At 33.5% G+C, this 18051-nt stretch overlaps 1 protein-coding gene and 1 pseudogene across 1 annotated transcript; both read left to right on the forward strand.

Annotated features, from left to right (window-relative positions):
* Positions 1-1981: 1981 nt before the first annotated feature.
* Positions 1982-5805, forward strand: LOC114736172 (probable L-gulonolactone oxidase 6; annotated as a pseudogene).
* Positions 5806-13398: 7593 nt separating this feature from the next.
* Positions 13399-16495, forward strand: LOC114736173 (probable L-gulonolactone oxidase 6). Its single transcript, XM_028923946.1, has 4 exons — positions 13399-14058; positions 15086-15341; positions 15577-15678; positions 15786-16495. The coding sequence occupies exons 1-4, from the start codon at positions 13399-13401 to the stop codon at positions 16493-16495; spliced, it is 1728 nt and encodes a 575-aa protein (XP_028779779.1).
* Positions 16496-18051: the final 1556 nt, after the last annotated feature.

The raw sequence follows: 18051 nt of genomic DNA on the forward strand, positions 1-18051 counted from the left end.
GCGTAAATATACAGTCCTCATAATTTTACTTTCTAATATTTCTCATTCTAAAAGCTAAATAAACTCTGCACACTTTGAAGAAATTAAAAATGAAAATATTTTGTGTGATCAGGTGTTTAAAAATTTCGTAAAAAATTAATAAAAAAGGGACCTATTTACAAATCAAATTTCAAATTTACCATTTAAACTTTTATATTCATAATTTGGAAGTCTTCATTTTATACATTAATACTGTAGCTGCCTAACTGGTGGCAACTTAACGTAATATACTATATGAGTTGACTAGCTATTGTTAAAAAAAAATCCTTGTTTTCCTTCTGTTTTGTCTTTTTATTGTTTTATTTTTTTGGGTATATTGCTTGTCTTGTAATAAAGGGAGAATCTATTTCACCAAAAAAAAGGGAGAATCTAAAAAGAAAAATACCTTTGAATTTCAAAATTTCAGATCAATCTTATTTACAACACTTAAAAGGCAAATCTTTCTGATTGAAATTTTAAAAGTATTTTTTTTGAATTTTATGTTGGTCTACTGAAGTGATGGGTATTATAAAAGTCAGATCGAACCTGGCAGAAAATTGAAAGCTATTGGAGCAAAGTTAGCTTGGCTAAAAATTGGTGTAAATTTTGGACTGAGATAAGGTATGCATAATCAAACCCCTGATGATAATTACTAAGCACATTTCCAGAGCGTCAACAAATTTCACTTCACTGTAAATTTCCTGAACTTGAGAAGGGGAAATTGAGAATAATCGTTGGTGGTTGGGATGATGGATTAATTATTACGCATCCGTTTAATTATCCTCTTTATTGGCAGCCCAGCTGGTTAAACACATTATCCGCTTCTTTGGCTTTGATTATTATTGGGCATATATATAGTACACAGAGAGACACCTAACTTATGACTTTTAAACATATCGGTTACGATTTTATGTATACCTAGCAATAATTAAACATGCACTAGATACCCATTGACAAGATGATTACCATCAATATGTGTGGTTTGTTATTAACAAGATGTGCATAGATTATTTTTCATATTTAATCAGAATTATAAAAGGTCCAAAATGCCCAAAAACTCTCAATTCCCAATCATCTTCTTCCTCAACCAAAACACCAGTGTCAATGCAAAACCCAAAGAAGAATCAGCATGTTTAGGAGAAAAAAATCTTGAGCAAATCATGAGCATAACGAATTAAAAGGGAAGAAATATATGAATCAAGTTTTAAACATGGTTTCAAATCTTATAAAGGGTACAAAATAAAAACCAATTCTAAACTATAGAAGCATGAAAATCTCATGTTTGTCACAACAAATACTGATTTGAATATTTACACAAAAAAATTGATCCAGAGGAAGACATTCATAGAAAACAAATATGAAAGGGAGACATTCACAACTTCAAATGTCGATGGCCAAGGATGAAAATGATGATAGTAAAGGGAGGGAGAAAAAAGAGAAGGGCTGTCTTCAAAAAAAAGAAAAAAAGAGAGAAAGGCCATAGAGGAAGGGAAAAAACGTTGATTCTAGTTGATGGGGCTAACAGTGCCGTGGGAGTGGCTGTCGATAATGGAGGAAGAGGGAGGAGACAATAAGAACAAATACAAGGGTAAATAATACTTTTTGAATCATGCAATGAGTGGTAATAAGAATTCATAAGGGGAGGAATGAATGGGCATTATCAACTTTTTGGTAATAATCATTATCATGGTAAACTCCATTACTAAACTAAAGAGCAACAAAACGTGCTTTTCTTGAAAATGCACTTTTAATTACCATTGCAGTGCTCAAAGTATTATTATATCGTCATTGACATTATTTGTCTGAGTTTATATATACATGTAACGTAACTAGCTACTAGGCCATGCATTATAAGTTTAAACTCAAATTTCACCGCCCTATCATTTCTCTCAGTTACAAAAGCTCTCAGCCCCAGGATCACCAGCGAACGAGTTTACGAAAGAGTTAAGCTTCGACCACGAAAATGCTCAAATCGATTCTCATAATCTTCTTCATAGCTTTCACGAATGGGGTTCTTTCTTCTTCTCCAGATGAACCCGTCAAGTGTACTTCCACCGACACAAACTGCACCATCACAAACGCCTACGGTGACTTCCCTGATCGGAGCACTTGCCGAGCATCCCAGGTACTGTATCCGACCACCGAGCAGGAGCTTATTTCCATGGTGGCTTCGGCATCAAAGTCCAACACTAAAGTGAGAGCAACCACTGGGTATTCCCACAGCATCCCCAAACTTGCCTGCCCCGGAGGCCAAGAAGGCATCATAATAAGCACCAACAAGCTCAGCCATGTAGTGAATGTTGATGTGGAGAACAGAAGGATGACCGTAGAGAGTGGGGTGCTTCTGAGAGACCTGATCAATGAAGCGGCGGAGAATGGGTTGGCTTTGCCGCACACGCCGTGCTGGTGGGGAATAACGGTGGGGGGGATTGTTGGCGACGGGGGCTCCCGGCAGCTCGCTGCGGGGAAAGGGAAGTGCCGTTCATGAGTACGTCGTGTCGATGAGGATTGTGACGCCGGTGACGGCGGAAGAAGGGTATGTGGAGGTGAGGAGCCTGAGTGAGTCAGATGAAGAACTTGATGCGGCCAAGGTTTCGCTTGGGGTTCTTGGGATTGTTTCTCAGGTACGTCTTCGTCCCCATTGCGATGGAGTAATTAAATCATACTCGTCCGTCTTTAATACATGGCCTAATTATTAAATTGATTTTGATTCTAAATATAAGACCTATTTTTCATATATATTAATATTTCTAAATTACTTTTATGAATACTCCCTCAATCATGATTAAATAGAAGAGGGAGATGGGTATTAAAGAAGATGATTATGGTATTTTAAGAAAAATATGTCATATTTTTTATAATTAACTAACTTATCTAACTTCTTTAATCTAATCAAATTAGTTAAATATGTCTTATATTAAGAACGGGAGGAGGAGTACCAAGTTAATAAACTAAGATTGGATTGAACAAAGTAGTTCCTTGGGGTTTTTTGAACATCGTCTTTCAATCGGTAACCAAATGATTTTTTTTAATAACATAACTAAATTGAAAGTTTATTAAACCGATAGACAAGAACTAAACAATAGAAAGAATAACCCGTGTCTAATCGCTTCCGGTTTGGTGGATCAAGTTCGATACATGCTTAGTTAAGAAATATCGATAATTTATGTCTGACACATAAGTTGATGCTCAAATAAAAAAAAAAACTGAAATGAATAATTTTACAGATTAGAAATCTCTTTTATCTCATGAATAATACTCCCTCCGTTCCTTATTATAAGAGACATTTGATGCTTATGACATGTTCCCATATATAAGAGACACTTAAAAGTTGTCTCTAGTTTTTTGTATTGATTTCCTATTTTACTCCTATTTATTTTGTCTCCTACTCATACTTTCTCTCCCTCCCTCTTCTCTTTCTTTTAATAATTTAATTGTTCTTTCTCATATTCTCTCTCCTTATTAATAGGGGTATTGTTGGAAAAAATATTATACTTTTTACACATTAATTGTCCTCAACTAATTTTAACTATTTTTTTTATCAACGTAATTTAGTTATTTATCTCTTATAATAAGGAACGGAGGGAGTAATAACTAAAAAATATATTTATCATACTAAATACTGATATATGTAAATTAATTAAGAAATCAAACTAATCTATATGACCTGGTTTGTAAATATTCTTCCTTGAGTTGCTTGGTCTTTCTGTATGTTTAATTGTTGAGTGAATACATTGACTTTCTCTATATTTTATTTTAATTACAAAAGCTTCTTTTCTATTTTTAAAATTTACATAAATCTCCAGCGAAATTAAAAGTTAAAAACTATGACATATTTTTTTATCATTATTATGATTTCATTTTTATCCGTCCAATCATTATTTAACTGTTAAATTATATGCTCTGGATCAAAATATCTAGTTTTAACAGTTAAAATGTATATAGGAATATTCCTCTATCTTAAATGATTTGTCCTTGTGCCGCGCGCATAACCTATTATCTTAATTTCACCAAATTATATTTATATGGCTTGTTTGCCAACAATTTATTGAGTTCCATAACTTTTTACGTCTATCTTTAATTATTTTAGTGATTAAGAATTTGAGATTTAAGTTATTTTAAACTAAATGGTCCTTTAATATTTGTTTTCACCTAAAATGTCTTCCCCTGTGCAACGCAAGAGCCATCTATTTTAATTCTACCCAAAGAAACAAAAAAAAAAAAAAAAAGGGCTCTGGGCCCCTCTAACATCAAAAAGAAAAAAGAATGGGTTAAAAAAAAGGAAGAGGAGCGCTTTGGTGTTTATGTAATATGCTTTCGTACGTCAAGCAGGTAACCTTACAATTGGAGCTCTTGTTTAAACGGTCAATTACGTACGTGGCAAAGAATGATTCAGATTTGGAAGATGAATTGATTAGAATTGGGAAAGAGCACGAGTTTGGTGATGTGAAGTGGTATCCCTCTCAAAAGCAGGCTGTGTACAGAATGGACGATCGAGTTTCAATGGATCAGTCTGGAAATGGCAGACCTCTATGATTTCATCCCATTCCGTTCCACTCTCTCTGCTGCAGCAGCCGCTAACAGAGCCGCAGGTTAACCGTCTTCCCTCTTCATTTCCTTACACGTTCAGCTGCTACATTAGCTGACAGAAGAAAAACTACTGAAAGATACCCAAGTTTAGGATCCTTTCATTTCTTTCTTTCTTCTTTGATGTATATATATCCTTACCAAATAGGCCAACACTTACAACTTCAGCATTCAAACTGATATGAAACACATAGATGTGCCCCCCCCCTTTTTTTTTTTTTTAAGAAATTAAGACTAAGGAGAACTTGAATGTTTCTGTAGTAGAGGAACTTCAAGAAGCAACACGGAACGCTAATGGAAAATGCCTTAGTGCAAGGTTGGTCACTGCGACGCTGAAGACACCTGCTTATGGTTTGACTAACAACGGTACTCGTTCTTTCTATCGTTTCCCCCCCTTGCGCATTTTGACAAACACCTTATGAACACTTTTTTTTTATTTTTTTTATTTTTACATATTATAACCTCTTCGTTTCTATTTATTCATAAATTGGGTATTCAATTTACTGGGTACCCCGTCACTGGGCAGAACAATCGCATGCAGTCATCAGGGACGTGCCTGGAAAGTGAAGAAGACGCATTGCTCACCATATGCCCATGGGATTCCAGGCTCCAACATCAGTTCTTTCACCAGACAGCCTTCAGCATCTCCTTATCTAACATTACAAGCTTCATCGAAGATGTGAAGTAGCTAGTTGAATTGCAGCCACAAGCACTGTGTGTATTAGAGCTGAACGATGGCATCCTCATGCGTTACGTCAAAGCTTCAAGTGCTTACTTGGGAAAAACAGAAGATGTTGTGGATTTGACATCACCTACAACAGAAGCAAAGACCCATTGACTCCGAGGATGTTCGAGGACATTGTTGAGGAGATGGAACAGATAGGGTTGTTCAAATATGGAGGGTTACCTCACTGGGGAAAGAAGAGGAATTTAGCATTCAGTCAAGTGATCAATAAGTATCCAAACGCAGATAAGTTTTTAAGTGTGAAGAGTAAATATGACCCATGAGGAGTTTTCTCTAATGAGTGGACGGATCAGATTCTACGGTTAAAAGGAGGTGTGACGATATTAAAAGATGGGTGTGCTCTTGAAAGTTTGTGTATTTGCTCAGAAGATCGTCACTGCTCACCTAGTAAGAAGTATTTCTGTAGGCCTGGGAAGGTTTATAAAGAAGCTAGGGTTTGTGCTTTCAAAAGCTGAAACCAAAAAGCTTTAATAAAGGGCCGCTTCACGTTCAAATCATATATAAGACTTCTTTAAAGCGATACCACCTCTGCCACCAATTATAAGAGCTCGTTTCTAATAAGAATTTCCATTAAACCTTAGTTCACAAATAGACTCAAATCTGATTGGCAGTTCCCATTGTTCACAACGCTAGAGGGTGAGTTGAGGCCAGTAGGTCTAGGGCTCGCTGGTCAAAACAAAAAAAAGAACGCTACGGGTCATCTTGGAGGTGGGCTTTTAGTCCACCCAATCCATGGGGATGGGCAAAGTTTGACCCACGTTCAGCTCATTATGTTTTGTTTTTAATGCTGATACTCTACGTTTAGAAAAATAAATGTCTATTTGTACGAAAAAAGAAAGAAAAATAAAAGTATAGGGTACATTGAGATACATAAAATTAAAAAAGGTGGGTTGAAATCCATAAAGGAATCATGATTTTTTGTGTCACCCCCCCCCAAAAAAAACCTATAAAAAGTTAAATTCATCACAAATTCATCGCACAATAATTTTTCTGAGATGACTTGGTAGAGATGGTAAAAACAGTAACATCTTCAGGCTAAAAAAAAAAAAGAGTGACGGATAAAATCGACAAATATAAGGCCTGCCCAATTCACAACCCATAGCAGTTGGGCTTCTTAAAGGTACGGCTCAGTCCATCATGGCTGACCTATATCGAACCCTGGCCCGCTTTAAAATGCCTCCCCTGTCACTGTTGATTTTGTATGGATGGATCGATACTCCTTTTTTTTTTTTTTTCCTTTTTGGGTTACAAAAGATGCTAACGACGATTACACAGAAACTCTACCGGGGTAGACAGCTGCCCCAACATCCCTTCGACGGAATTCCAAAACTTCACGCGGAGGGGACGTCCCTACTTCTTTTTGGTTGATCGTTCGTCGACTCATTTCAGCCATTCCAAATTAGTCTGGTATATAGTTTGTAATTTCTTGAGGAGTTAGGCCAAGTGCTAGATGCTTATTGGGAAAAAAAGAAAAGAAAAGAAAAAGATAGAAGTAACTTCAAGCTATGTGCTTGAGGATTATTTCTATTTGTCGTTCTCTCTCACTTTCAGTTCCACCTCACCTTTCTCATTCACCCGTTGAGGTCATTATCTCTCACCTTCTCATTGTGTGACAGTTATGAGATTTTGCGATTTCTGTTTTCATTTTCGCCCAATGGACATCACCAACAATTCCAACCAAAAACAGAATGGTGTGAAGTTGTCAAAATTGGTTGGGAAAATATAGGAACCATCAGTTTCAGCGTAGCGACCAAATCAGATATACTCGTACAATTATTTCATGGATCATATACAAATTTGTGTGGCCGGCTTGGAATTGGAAACACAAGTTGCATTCTTTGGTATATAAATTATCAAACTCCATGGATAACTCAGTTTCATGCATCACTGAAAATCTATATTTCGGTCGACCTTCTTCATCAAACAATCCCTATAAGTGGAAATTACGATAAGTCCCATTTCGATAGATACACGAGACTCTCATTTCATGGTTCTAATGATTTCTAGATGCAGGAACATTGTGTGCGCGCGCAGATATATATAGGTCATAATATACGAATCAGATCTCTTTAATTTCGAAGAATATAGAGTTAAAGTATCGCCGCCATTATCAAGTTGTTCGAGAAGATTTAAATAAATAGCAAAACCGTCGCGTTAATGAATGAATTGAAGGAGAATAAATTATTATATAACTGGTGATAAATAAAAGTCGTGATTGACCAAAATTTTGGATTTTTGTTGTGACTTGGGAGTGCATTTTGTCCTTAACACATCATTATATTAGTTTATATAAAGCCACCAAACTTCTGCCAAATCGAAGCCGTGCATCATGCATAATGCATAATGTAGCCAAAATATATGTACTGATGAAAGCAGCCTAAATTTAAGAAATGGTCTTTGAATTTCGAACCACAGGCTTTTAATTCCTTGTCTCATCACAATCATGAAACTTGCCTTGACCTTCGATTTATCTTAATTACACATTCATATGACTTCATCCCCTTCAAGCCTTAGGCCTAATCGATCATCATATCATTATATATAAAAATCCAACTCTTTAACAACGCTATAATCACTGTACGAATTAAAATTTCCCCCCATAAAACCGCCCTTTTTCTTATAGTTTTCAAGAAAAACGAAAAACTCAATGTGAACTTCAATTTCTACACCTGAATTGAACCTCACTCAAAGTCAAATGGATTCTTCTAATAAAATTCTTCCCATGTGTGTTTATAGTTTCTTTTGAATTTAATTTTCCTAACAAAATAAACTCTCAAAAATTATTTCAAACTAAGAGAAAGGCCGGTATAGAGAGGAGATGAAAAAAAATCACTAATTGTCAGCCTGGGAAGGTTAGTCATATATGTGTGTGCGCGCGCGCAATAAAATCACCATGCATGCATGGCATTGTGAAGGAAATGTAACTAATTACCACGTTCATGTCATGGCTAATGGCTAATTAATTTAAACGTGGGTGGCTTCCGGCTAATGGTTTCTCTGTATTTCAAATTGAAATAAGGTTCTGGTGGTCTTGTCACTAGACAGTTCCTTTCTACGTCATTAATAGACAAAATATGTTGGATGAAGGAAAAATACAAATTAAATGACGTAATTAGGCAGTACTTTGCAAGTTGGAACCACGAAATTTGGTCATATAATGAAACTGATTACTATCTTCTCTTCAATTAAGTTACTTTGCAGCATCCCTTATTTGAATTATTAGCTTTCCATTTCCTTCTGCCGCGGCAATTAACGACCTTTAATTCCATCCCTCATTCATCATTAAACTATTTGAAAATCAAAAGAATCTTATCGGTTTTTTCTTCAAGACTTCCTTCGCAAGAGACACTCATACAAGTAGACCAATAATCTAACAACGTGCAGAGACCATACTTTACTGAAAAAGGAATTTTTTTCTCTTGGTTTTTTCATGTTGAGCGCCGTGTTTCAAAATTAAACTCCAATCCTTGAAATCAATCTAAAGAAAAGAATAATATAAAGTTCTACTTAAATCTTGTTCAATGAATGTCATATTTAACAAATAAAATTTTTGGCAATACTTAAAATGCCGAACAGCCATAAAATACTCATTCAATCCTAAATGTAAAATAAATTTTGTAGTACACTATAAAATAACTATTACATTTAAGATGTGAGAAGTAAAAATTTTTGTGAAAAAAGGGAGAATTAGAGAGAAGGACCAATGGGGAGGATATTTATAAGAGAGGATCATAAAATTAAAATTATTTTAAAAGACCATATATTCAAATATAAATTTAAAAATACCATATTGTCCCTATCTAAACCTCCTATATTTTTTCCCTATCTTTCCTCCTACATTTTATTTTTAAAACTAATACGAATTAATAAAATTTACTAAATTAAACTTGATTTCTTTCAAAATTTAAAACCTGCATAAAAAATCAATTAAAAAATATGTAAACATTATTCAGTCAAGTAAAAATGAAATTTCATTTTCTTTATAAAAAATAAAAAATTATAACCATCAGAAATTTTAATTAAAAATAAAAGTTATATAATTTTATTAAAATTAAGATTATTATATAGTATATTATATACATAACTTTGAAAGATTTAAAGAAAATTTGTACAACTTGTTTTTTATTTTATAAGAAATTTATATTTGATTTAGAAATACAAAAAATTCACACAATACTACGAAATTTAAAAAATTCAGATAATCTTTTATAATTTTATGCAAAATATGTAACCACGATTGCCTTTATTGGACAATACTCAATTGTATTCCAAAAAATATTGTCAATAAAAAATTTCAATAAATCATATAATAAATCACAATATAAACAAATGATAATAAGGTTTTTCTTTTTCTTGTTTTGGTTGGAAAATGATGATTTTTTATTATCTTAATCTATTAATTATAAAATATTAGGTAGAAATTTGAACATATTGAAAATTAGTATATTTTACAAAAAATTATTATTTTTAGGAATATATCCCCTTGTTGTAATTCATTTAAGTGAAGTACAATTTCTTTTATACTACCTCCGGTCTTTAATATAAGACCATGTTTGACTTTTATTTTGGTCCTAAATATAAGACCCCAATCCACTTTGTCTCTCACATTCATATATATTTTTTCAAAGTAGCCCTTTAAAAAATGATAGTTATAGTCAATACACTTGATTAGTAAGGATATTTTAGGAAAGATAACACCTATTTAAGACAAATAACTAACTCAACTTATTTTCTTAATCTCCTCAAATTAGTCAACTGGCACTTATAATTAGGACCAGGGATAGTATTTGTTAATTTTTTATATCTTATATTTTATTTATGTTAATATATATCTTATAATTAGGTCTTTCTGAAATGATTTTGAGGAAGGCTCTTATAAAATTATAATGATTATCTGAATTCTTTAAATTTCTTATCATTACATGAATTTGTTGTTTTAAATCTGACATAAATTTCTTATAAAATAAAAAAATTAATTATGCAAAGTTTTTTATTTTTTAAAATTGTGTATATAATAAATTATATAATGATATAAATTTTAATAAAATTATATAACTTTTATTTTCAATTTTTTTCAAAATTTTAATTTTTATTAAGAAAATAAAATTTTAATTTTCACATCACTGAACAATGTCTGCGTATTTTTTTTAATTAATTTTTGCGCAGGTTGTAAACTTTATAAGAAATCAGGTTTAATCTAGTAAAATTGATTAATTCATATTAATTTTAAAAATAAAATGTAGGAGAGAATATAGGAGAAATAGGAGGTTTGGATAGGGACAATATGATATTTTTAGATTTATATTAGAATATTTGGTCCTTTTAAATAATTTTAATTTTTATGATCACCCCTTCTCTCTAATTCTCCCCTCTTCTTCTTTTTCTGAGTAAAATATATTAACCACTCTTCTATTTTATCTCAATTACAGAAATATTCCTTCTATTTTGAAAGCCTATGTAAACCTCTCTTAAAATTAAAATGTATACTACACAAACCTTCCTCCTATATTTAAGATTCTATTTCCATCCACCCAAACCGTTAATTCACCGTTGAGTTTGACTTTAAATTAATTTTTTGACCAAAATGTTCCTTCTTAACATAATAATTATTTAGACATTCATATTTTTGAAAAAATATTTTTTATAAAATCAAAAAATAATTCTAATACACATATTTTTAAAATTTCTAATATGTTATAAAATTTATTATTTTTGATTTAAATAATAAAATTTTATAAGTTTAATTTTTTTATCACATTCATTAAAATTTATTTACTTTGATTTCTTTTAAATTGTAAAAACATATTTCAAATACATAATTTTTGTTTATCATCAAGTTTAAATTATATAAGTTTGAAAGATTTTATAAATCATTTAAATTTATAATTCAAAACTTTTAAACACATCTTTGTTACAAAAATTTATAAACATATTTAGTTAAGTATATATATCTATTAAAAAAATTATTTAAATTTTTAATCAAATCTTTTATATCTGCCTTAACTGAATAAAATTCGTGTGATTGTAAAAATATAATTTAGGAATTTATTAGAATGGGATAAAGTAAATAAAATTTATTTAAATATAAATTTCAGTTAAAAATAATATTTTTTGGAATTTTTTTAATGGTATTAACAGATTGGACCAAATTATATGTTTTTAAAATAGAAGAGAGGTCGGTGTAATTGATGCAAACTAAGAGGATAGTCAGAGTATTTTACTCCTTTTTTTTTTTAATGGAACACGACGATATCACAAGGAGGGCTATTCTCCATTTGCACGTTCTCTAGGGGCAAAACGGTACAAGTTCAAATTTTAATTCTGTTCCTTTTACAAATCAAATTTTAGGTTATTGTCCAGAATCTTCAATGTAAGTTCAAATTTTCTTTCTTATTCTTGCACTTTTTTACTCATTACAATTATTTACCTTTAATTTTCCCAACCACTTTACATGCTCATGTATAATGTTGGTGTACTGAAGTGATGGGCATTATAAAAGTCAGATCGAACCTGGCAGAAAATTGAAAGCTATTGGAGGTGTAAATTTTGGACTGAGATAGGGTATATGCATAATCAAAGCCATAACGATAATTACTAAGCACATTTCCAGAGCGTCAACAAATTTCACTTCACTGTAAATTTCCTGAACTTGAGAAGGAGAAATTGAGAATAATCGTTGGTGGTGGGGATGATGGATTAATTATTCACACATCCGTTTAGTTATCCTCTTTATTGGCAGCCCAGCTGGTTAAACACACTATTGATGTTCCTAATCAATATTGCTTCTGCTGGATGCTCACATAATTAATTAGACCCAAAAAAAAAAATCTAAAATAGTCGACGCCGTGTCCGGGCTGGCCTTGATTATTGAGCATATATATAGTACACACAGAGAGACACCTCACTTATGACTTTTAAACATATCGGCTACGATCTTATGTATACCTAAGAATGATTAAACATGCACTAATTAAGTACCCATTGATCTTAGCCACGAGGCTGAGTGAATGCAATGGGGCACAATGCATCAGGGTGCAATGCAATAATGATTACCATTAATGTGTTTGGTTTGGTAGTAACAAGATGTGCATAAATTATTTTTCATATTTAATCAGAATTATAAAAGGTCCAAAATGCCCAAAAACTCTCAATTCCACAACATCTTCTTCCTCAACCAAAACACCAGCGTCAATGCAAAACCCAAATAAGAATCAGCATGTTTAAAAGAAAAAATCTCGAGTAGATCATGAGCATAATGAATTAAAAAGGAAGAAATATATGAATCAAGTTCTAAACATGATTTCAAGTCTTATAAGAGGGTACAAAATAAAAACCAATTCTAAACCATACAAGCATGAAAATCTCATGTTTGTCACAACAAATACTGATATGAACATTTGCACAGAAAAATAGATTCAGAGGAAGACGTTCATAGAAAACAAATATGAAAGGGAGACATTCACAGCTTCAAATGTTGATAGCCAAGGATGAAAATGGTGATAGTAAAGGGAGGGAGAAAAAAGCGAATGGCTTGTCTCCGGAATATAGAGAGAAGAACCAGAGAGAGGAAGGGGAAAAAACATTGATTCTAGTCAATGGGGCTAATGGTGTTGTGGGGGTGGCTGTCGATAATGGAGGAGGAGGGAGGAGACAATGAGAACAAACACAAGGATAAATAAGACTTTTTGAATGATGCAATGAGTAGTAATAGGGATTCATAGGGGGAGATATGAATGAGCATTACCAATTTTTTGGTAACAATCATTGCCATGGTAAACTCCATTACCAAACTAAAGAGCAAAAAAAACATGCTTTTCCTGAAAATGCAATTTTAATTACCATTGCAGTGCTCAAAGTATTATTATATTCTCATTGACACTATTTGTCTGAGTTTATATATATATGTAACGTAACTAGCTACTAGGCCATGCATTATAAGTTTAAACCCAAATTTCACCGCCCTATCATTTCTCTCAGTTACAAAAGCTCCCAGCCCCTGGATCACCAGCGAACGAAGTATACGCAAGAGTTAAGTTTCGACCACGAAAATGCTCAAATCAATTCTCATCATCTTCTTCATAGCTTTCACGAATGGGGTTCTTTCTTCTCCTCCAGATGACCCCGTCAATTGTACTTCCACCGACACAAACTGCACCATCACAAACGCCTACGGTGCCTTCCCTGATCGGAGCACTTGCCGAGCATCCCAGGTACTGTATCCGACCACCGAGGAGGAGCTCATTTCCATGGTGGCTTCGGCATCAAAGTCCAACACTAAAGTGAAAGCAACCACTAGGTATTCCCACAGCATCCCCAAACTTGCTTGCCCCGGAGGCCAAGAAGGGATCATAATAAGCACCAACAAGCTCAGCCATGTGGTGAATGTTGATGTGGAGAACAAAAGGATGACCGTAGAGAGTGGGCTGCTTCTGAGAGACCTGATCAATGAAGCGGCAGAGAATGGGTTGGCTTTGCCGCATACGCCGTACTGGTGGGGAATAACTGTGGGGGGCTTGTTGGCGACGGGGTCTCACGGCAGCTCGCTGCGGGGAAAGGGAAGTGCCATTCATGAGCACGTCGTGTCGATGAGGATTGTGACGCCGGCGGCGGCGGAAGAAGGGTATGCGAAGGTGAGGAGCCTGAGTGAGTCAGATGAAGAACTTGATGCGGCCAAGGTTTCGCTTGGGGTTCTTGGGATTGTTTCTCAGGTACGTCTTCGTCCCCATTGCGATGACGATGATGTGGAGTAATTAAGTCATACCAAGTTAATAAACTAAGATTGGATTGAACAAAGTAGTTCCTTGGGGTTTTTTGAATATCGTCTTTCAATCGGTAACCAAATGATTTTTTTATAACATAACTAAATTGAAAGGTTATTAAACCGACAGACAAGAACTAAACAATAGAAAGAATAACCCGCGTTTAATCGCTTCCGGTTTCATGGATCAAGTTCGATACATGCCTAGTGAAGAAATATCGATAATTTATGTCTGGCACATAATTTGATGCTCAAATGAAAAAAAACTGAAATGAATAATTTTACAGATTAGAAATCTCTTTTATGTCATGAATAATAATAACTAAACAATATATTTATCATACTAAATACTGATATATGTAAATTAATTAAGAAATCAAATTAATCTATATGACCTGGTTTGTAAATATTCTTTCTTGAGTTGCTTGATCTTTCTGTATGTTTAATTGTTGAGTGAATACATTGACTTTCTCTATATTTTTAAAATTTGACATAAATCTCCAGCGAAATTAAAAGTTAAAAACTATCACATTTTTTTATCATTATTATGATTTCATTTTTATCCGCCCAATCATTATTTAACTGTTAAATTATATGCTTTGGATCAAAATATCTAGTTTTAACAGTTAAAATATGTATAGGAATATTCCTCTAACTTAAAGTTTATCCTTGTGCCGGGCGCATAACCTATTGTCTTAATTTCACGAAATTATATTTATATGGCTTGTTTGTGAACAACTTTATTGAGTTCCATAACTTTTTACCATCTGTCTTTAATTATTTTAGTGATTAAGCATTTTAGATTTAAGTTATTTAAAATTAAATGGTCCTGTAATATTTGTTTACACCTAAAATGTCTTCCCCTGTGCAACGCAAGAGCCATCTATTTTAATTCTACCCAAAAAAAGAAAAGAAAAAAAATTTGGTAGAGGAGCGCTTTGGTGTTTGAGTTTATGTAATATGGTTTCGTCAAGCAGGTAACATTACAATTGGAGCCCTTGTTTAAACGATCAATTACGTACGTGACGAAAAATGATTCAGACTTGGGAGAGGAATTGATTAGGTTTGGGAAAGAGCACGAGTTTGGTGATGTGACGTGGTATCCATCTCAGAAGAAGGCGCGTTACAGAATTGACGACCGAGTTTCCATGAATCAGTCTGGAAATGGTCTCTATGATTTCATCCCATTTCGTTCCACTCTCTCTGCTTTATTAGCTGCCAACAGAGCCACAGGTTAATCGTCCCCCCTCTTTCATTTCATTACACATTTAGCTGGTAGGAGAAAAACTGAAAGATACCCAAAAGTTTAGGATCCTTTCATTCTTTCTTTCTTCTTTGATGTATATATATCTTTGCCAAATAGGCGAACAGTTACAAATTCAGCATTCAAAATTGATATGAAACACGTAGATGCGCCCTTTTTTTCAAGAAATTAAGACTAAGGAGAACTTGAATTTTTCTGTAACAGAGGAACGTCAAGAAGCAACACGGGACGCTAATGGAAAATGCCTTAGTGCAAAGCTGGTCACAGGGACGCTAAAGGCATTTGCTTATGGTTTGACTAACAATGGTACTCGTTCTTTCTATCGTTTTCCCCCTTGTGCGTTTTGACAAACACCTTATGAACACTTTTTTCACATATTATAACCTGTTCGTTTCTATTTATTCATAAATTAGGTACATTAGTTACTCGATACCCCGTCACTGGACAAAACAATCGCATGCAGTCATCGGGGACGTGCCTGGAAAGTGAAGAAGACGCATTGCGCACCATATGCCCATGGGATTCCAGGCTCCAATATCAGTTCTTTCACCAGACAGCCTTCAGCATCTCCTTATCTAACATTACAAGCTTCATCGAAGATGTGAAGAAGCTAGTTGAATTGCAGCCACAAGCACTGTGTGTATTAGAGCTGAACGATGGCATCCTCATGCGTTACGTCAAAGCTTCAAGTGCTTACTTGGGAAAAACAGAAGATGTTGTGGATTTCGATATCACCTACTACAGAAGCAAAGACCCATTGACTCCCAGGCTTTTCGAGGACATTCTTGAGGAGATTGAACAGATAGGGTTGTTCAAATATGGAGGGTTACCTCACTGGGGAAAGAACAGGAATTTAGCTTTCAGTCAAGTGATCAATAAGTACCCAAATGCAGATAAGTTTTTAAGTGTGAAAAGTAAGTATGATCCGCAAGGAATTTTCTCTAATGAGTGGACAGATCAGGTTCTGGGGCTAAAAGGAGCTGTAACAATACTAAAAGATGGGTGTGCTCTTGAAGGTTTGTGCATATGCTCAGAAGATCGTCACTGTGCACCAAGCAAGAATTATTACTGCAGGCCCGGGAAGGTTTATAAACAGGCTAGGGTTTGTGCTTTTCAAGGTTGAGACTTTCCTGAAAAACAAGTTTGTAATGGAAGAATAGTTCAAATCGCGCTAAAACAAAAAACTAAATTAATGATGAAATTTACAAACTCTGTAGGGGAAAAAAAGATATTACTAATTAATAAGTGATGAAAATTTGTCGCTGAATTGATTCAGTGATGGAATTTTGCCACTAAATTCTATAGTTAATTTGCGATTATTAGGGTTGAAGGGACTTTCACATATGGTGTGATATTTTATATTCGATGTGTTTTTTATTATATTTTGTCGTGGAATAATGCAATATTGTATTAATTGAATAAAAGAACGATACATATGATTGTATGTAAACTGTAAGGTGACGTGGTATTTATAGTTGGATGCTATTTTCTTAAATTTAGTTCCTAAACATCGCAGTCACAAAATTAAAAGTAAGTAAAATACAGTCTTGATAATTAGATTTACTAATTTAAGATTTAAACAAATACTGCAAATTTTCCAACGACTTGAAAAATGACAACTTGTGCGATCAGTTTATATTATGAACCCACATACTATTGTGTCCTCCTTTTTTTGTTTTTTCTCACGCATGAGACACTTTGTGATTATAATTTTTATGGATTATTCCAGAGATCTCATAGAATTGTGCTTGAAGGTTTCCTATATGTTACCAAATAGTCAAAACATGGAAGAATGATAAGTTGATAACATCATTATTTCAGCATAACATGAAGTGTTGGGTAATTAAAATCCATCAATGCATATGCAATGAAAACCAGATTCCATGTACATTTGCCACTGAATCCGAATGTCATGGTGGTTGGCCCAACAACCAAATTAGAATGAAGCCCAATATATTCTAACCATACAAACCCAGTATCTTTCAACACAAGTCATGTCCATGTTAGATTTTTCTTCGCACAAAAAGCTTATTCTAGCAAAACTTAATGCAAGAGTCACATACTTTTTTCGCTACAAAAGGGTTGGGTCCAACCGAAAGCTATTCCCTTGCATGAACCAACATTCAAAGCCCCGCTAAAAGAAAAGTACACAGGCAACCAAATTAAAAACTGAGAAAAAATTATATGTACAAGCAAAATGTTTTTTTTTTGTTTTATGTTTTTCCTTAAGAAAGTGTGAATACACTCTCTCTAATTTTATTTTCTATTATTTCTCCTTTTAAAAGCTAAATAAATTCTGCAATCATTCCAAGAAATAATTTTTTTTTTGTGATCAGCTAATTAAAGACTTTGTAAAATATAAAATGAGATCCTAAAATAATTCCCTTGGCCTCGTATTCTTCATTTGCACGTTCTCTAATGGCAAAGCAATCCATTTCTCCACTTTTGCATGGCTGCACTCATCTGTACCGTACAAATTTTAATTGGATTATTGAATTCGGAAAATTGAAATTTGATGTTTTTATCTCATTTCTTTTGTCCATAATTGTTTTTTAAAAAATTAAATCGTAAAAGATCTTTGAATAAATAATAAAATAAAATAGAATAAATAAAAACTCATTTTATTTAGACAGGATAGATCCAAGAGGAGCCCATGTTTTCAATATCATAACTTTTTTT

Source organism: Neltuma alba, unplaced genomic scaffold (assembly GCF_004799145.2).
Source record: "Neltuma alba isolate B1F8T4 unplaced genomic scaffold, ASM479914v2 tig00013316_pilon, whole genome shotgun sequence".
Lineage (NCBI taxonomy): Eukaryota > Viridiplantae > Streptophyta > Magnoliopsida > Fabales > Fabaceae > Neltuma > Neltuma alba.

Bases quoted from the DNA above. Each gene is read 5' to 3' on its own strand.
- LOC114736173 (XM_028923946.1), top strand. From the start codon at position 13,399: ATGCTCAAATCAATTCTCATCATCTTCTTCATAGCTTTCACGAATGGG. The intron at 14,059-15,085 runs GTACGTCTTCGT...TTCGTCAAGCAG, and splicing joins TTCTTGGGATTGTTTCTCAG to GTAACATTACAATTGGAGCC. The intron at 15,679-15,785 runs GTACTCGTTCTT...TTCATAAATTAG, and splicing joins TTATGGTTTGACTAACAATG to GTACATTAGTTACTCGATAC.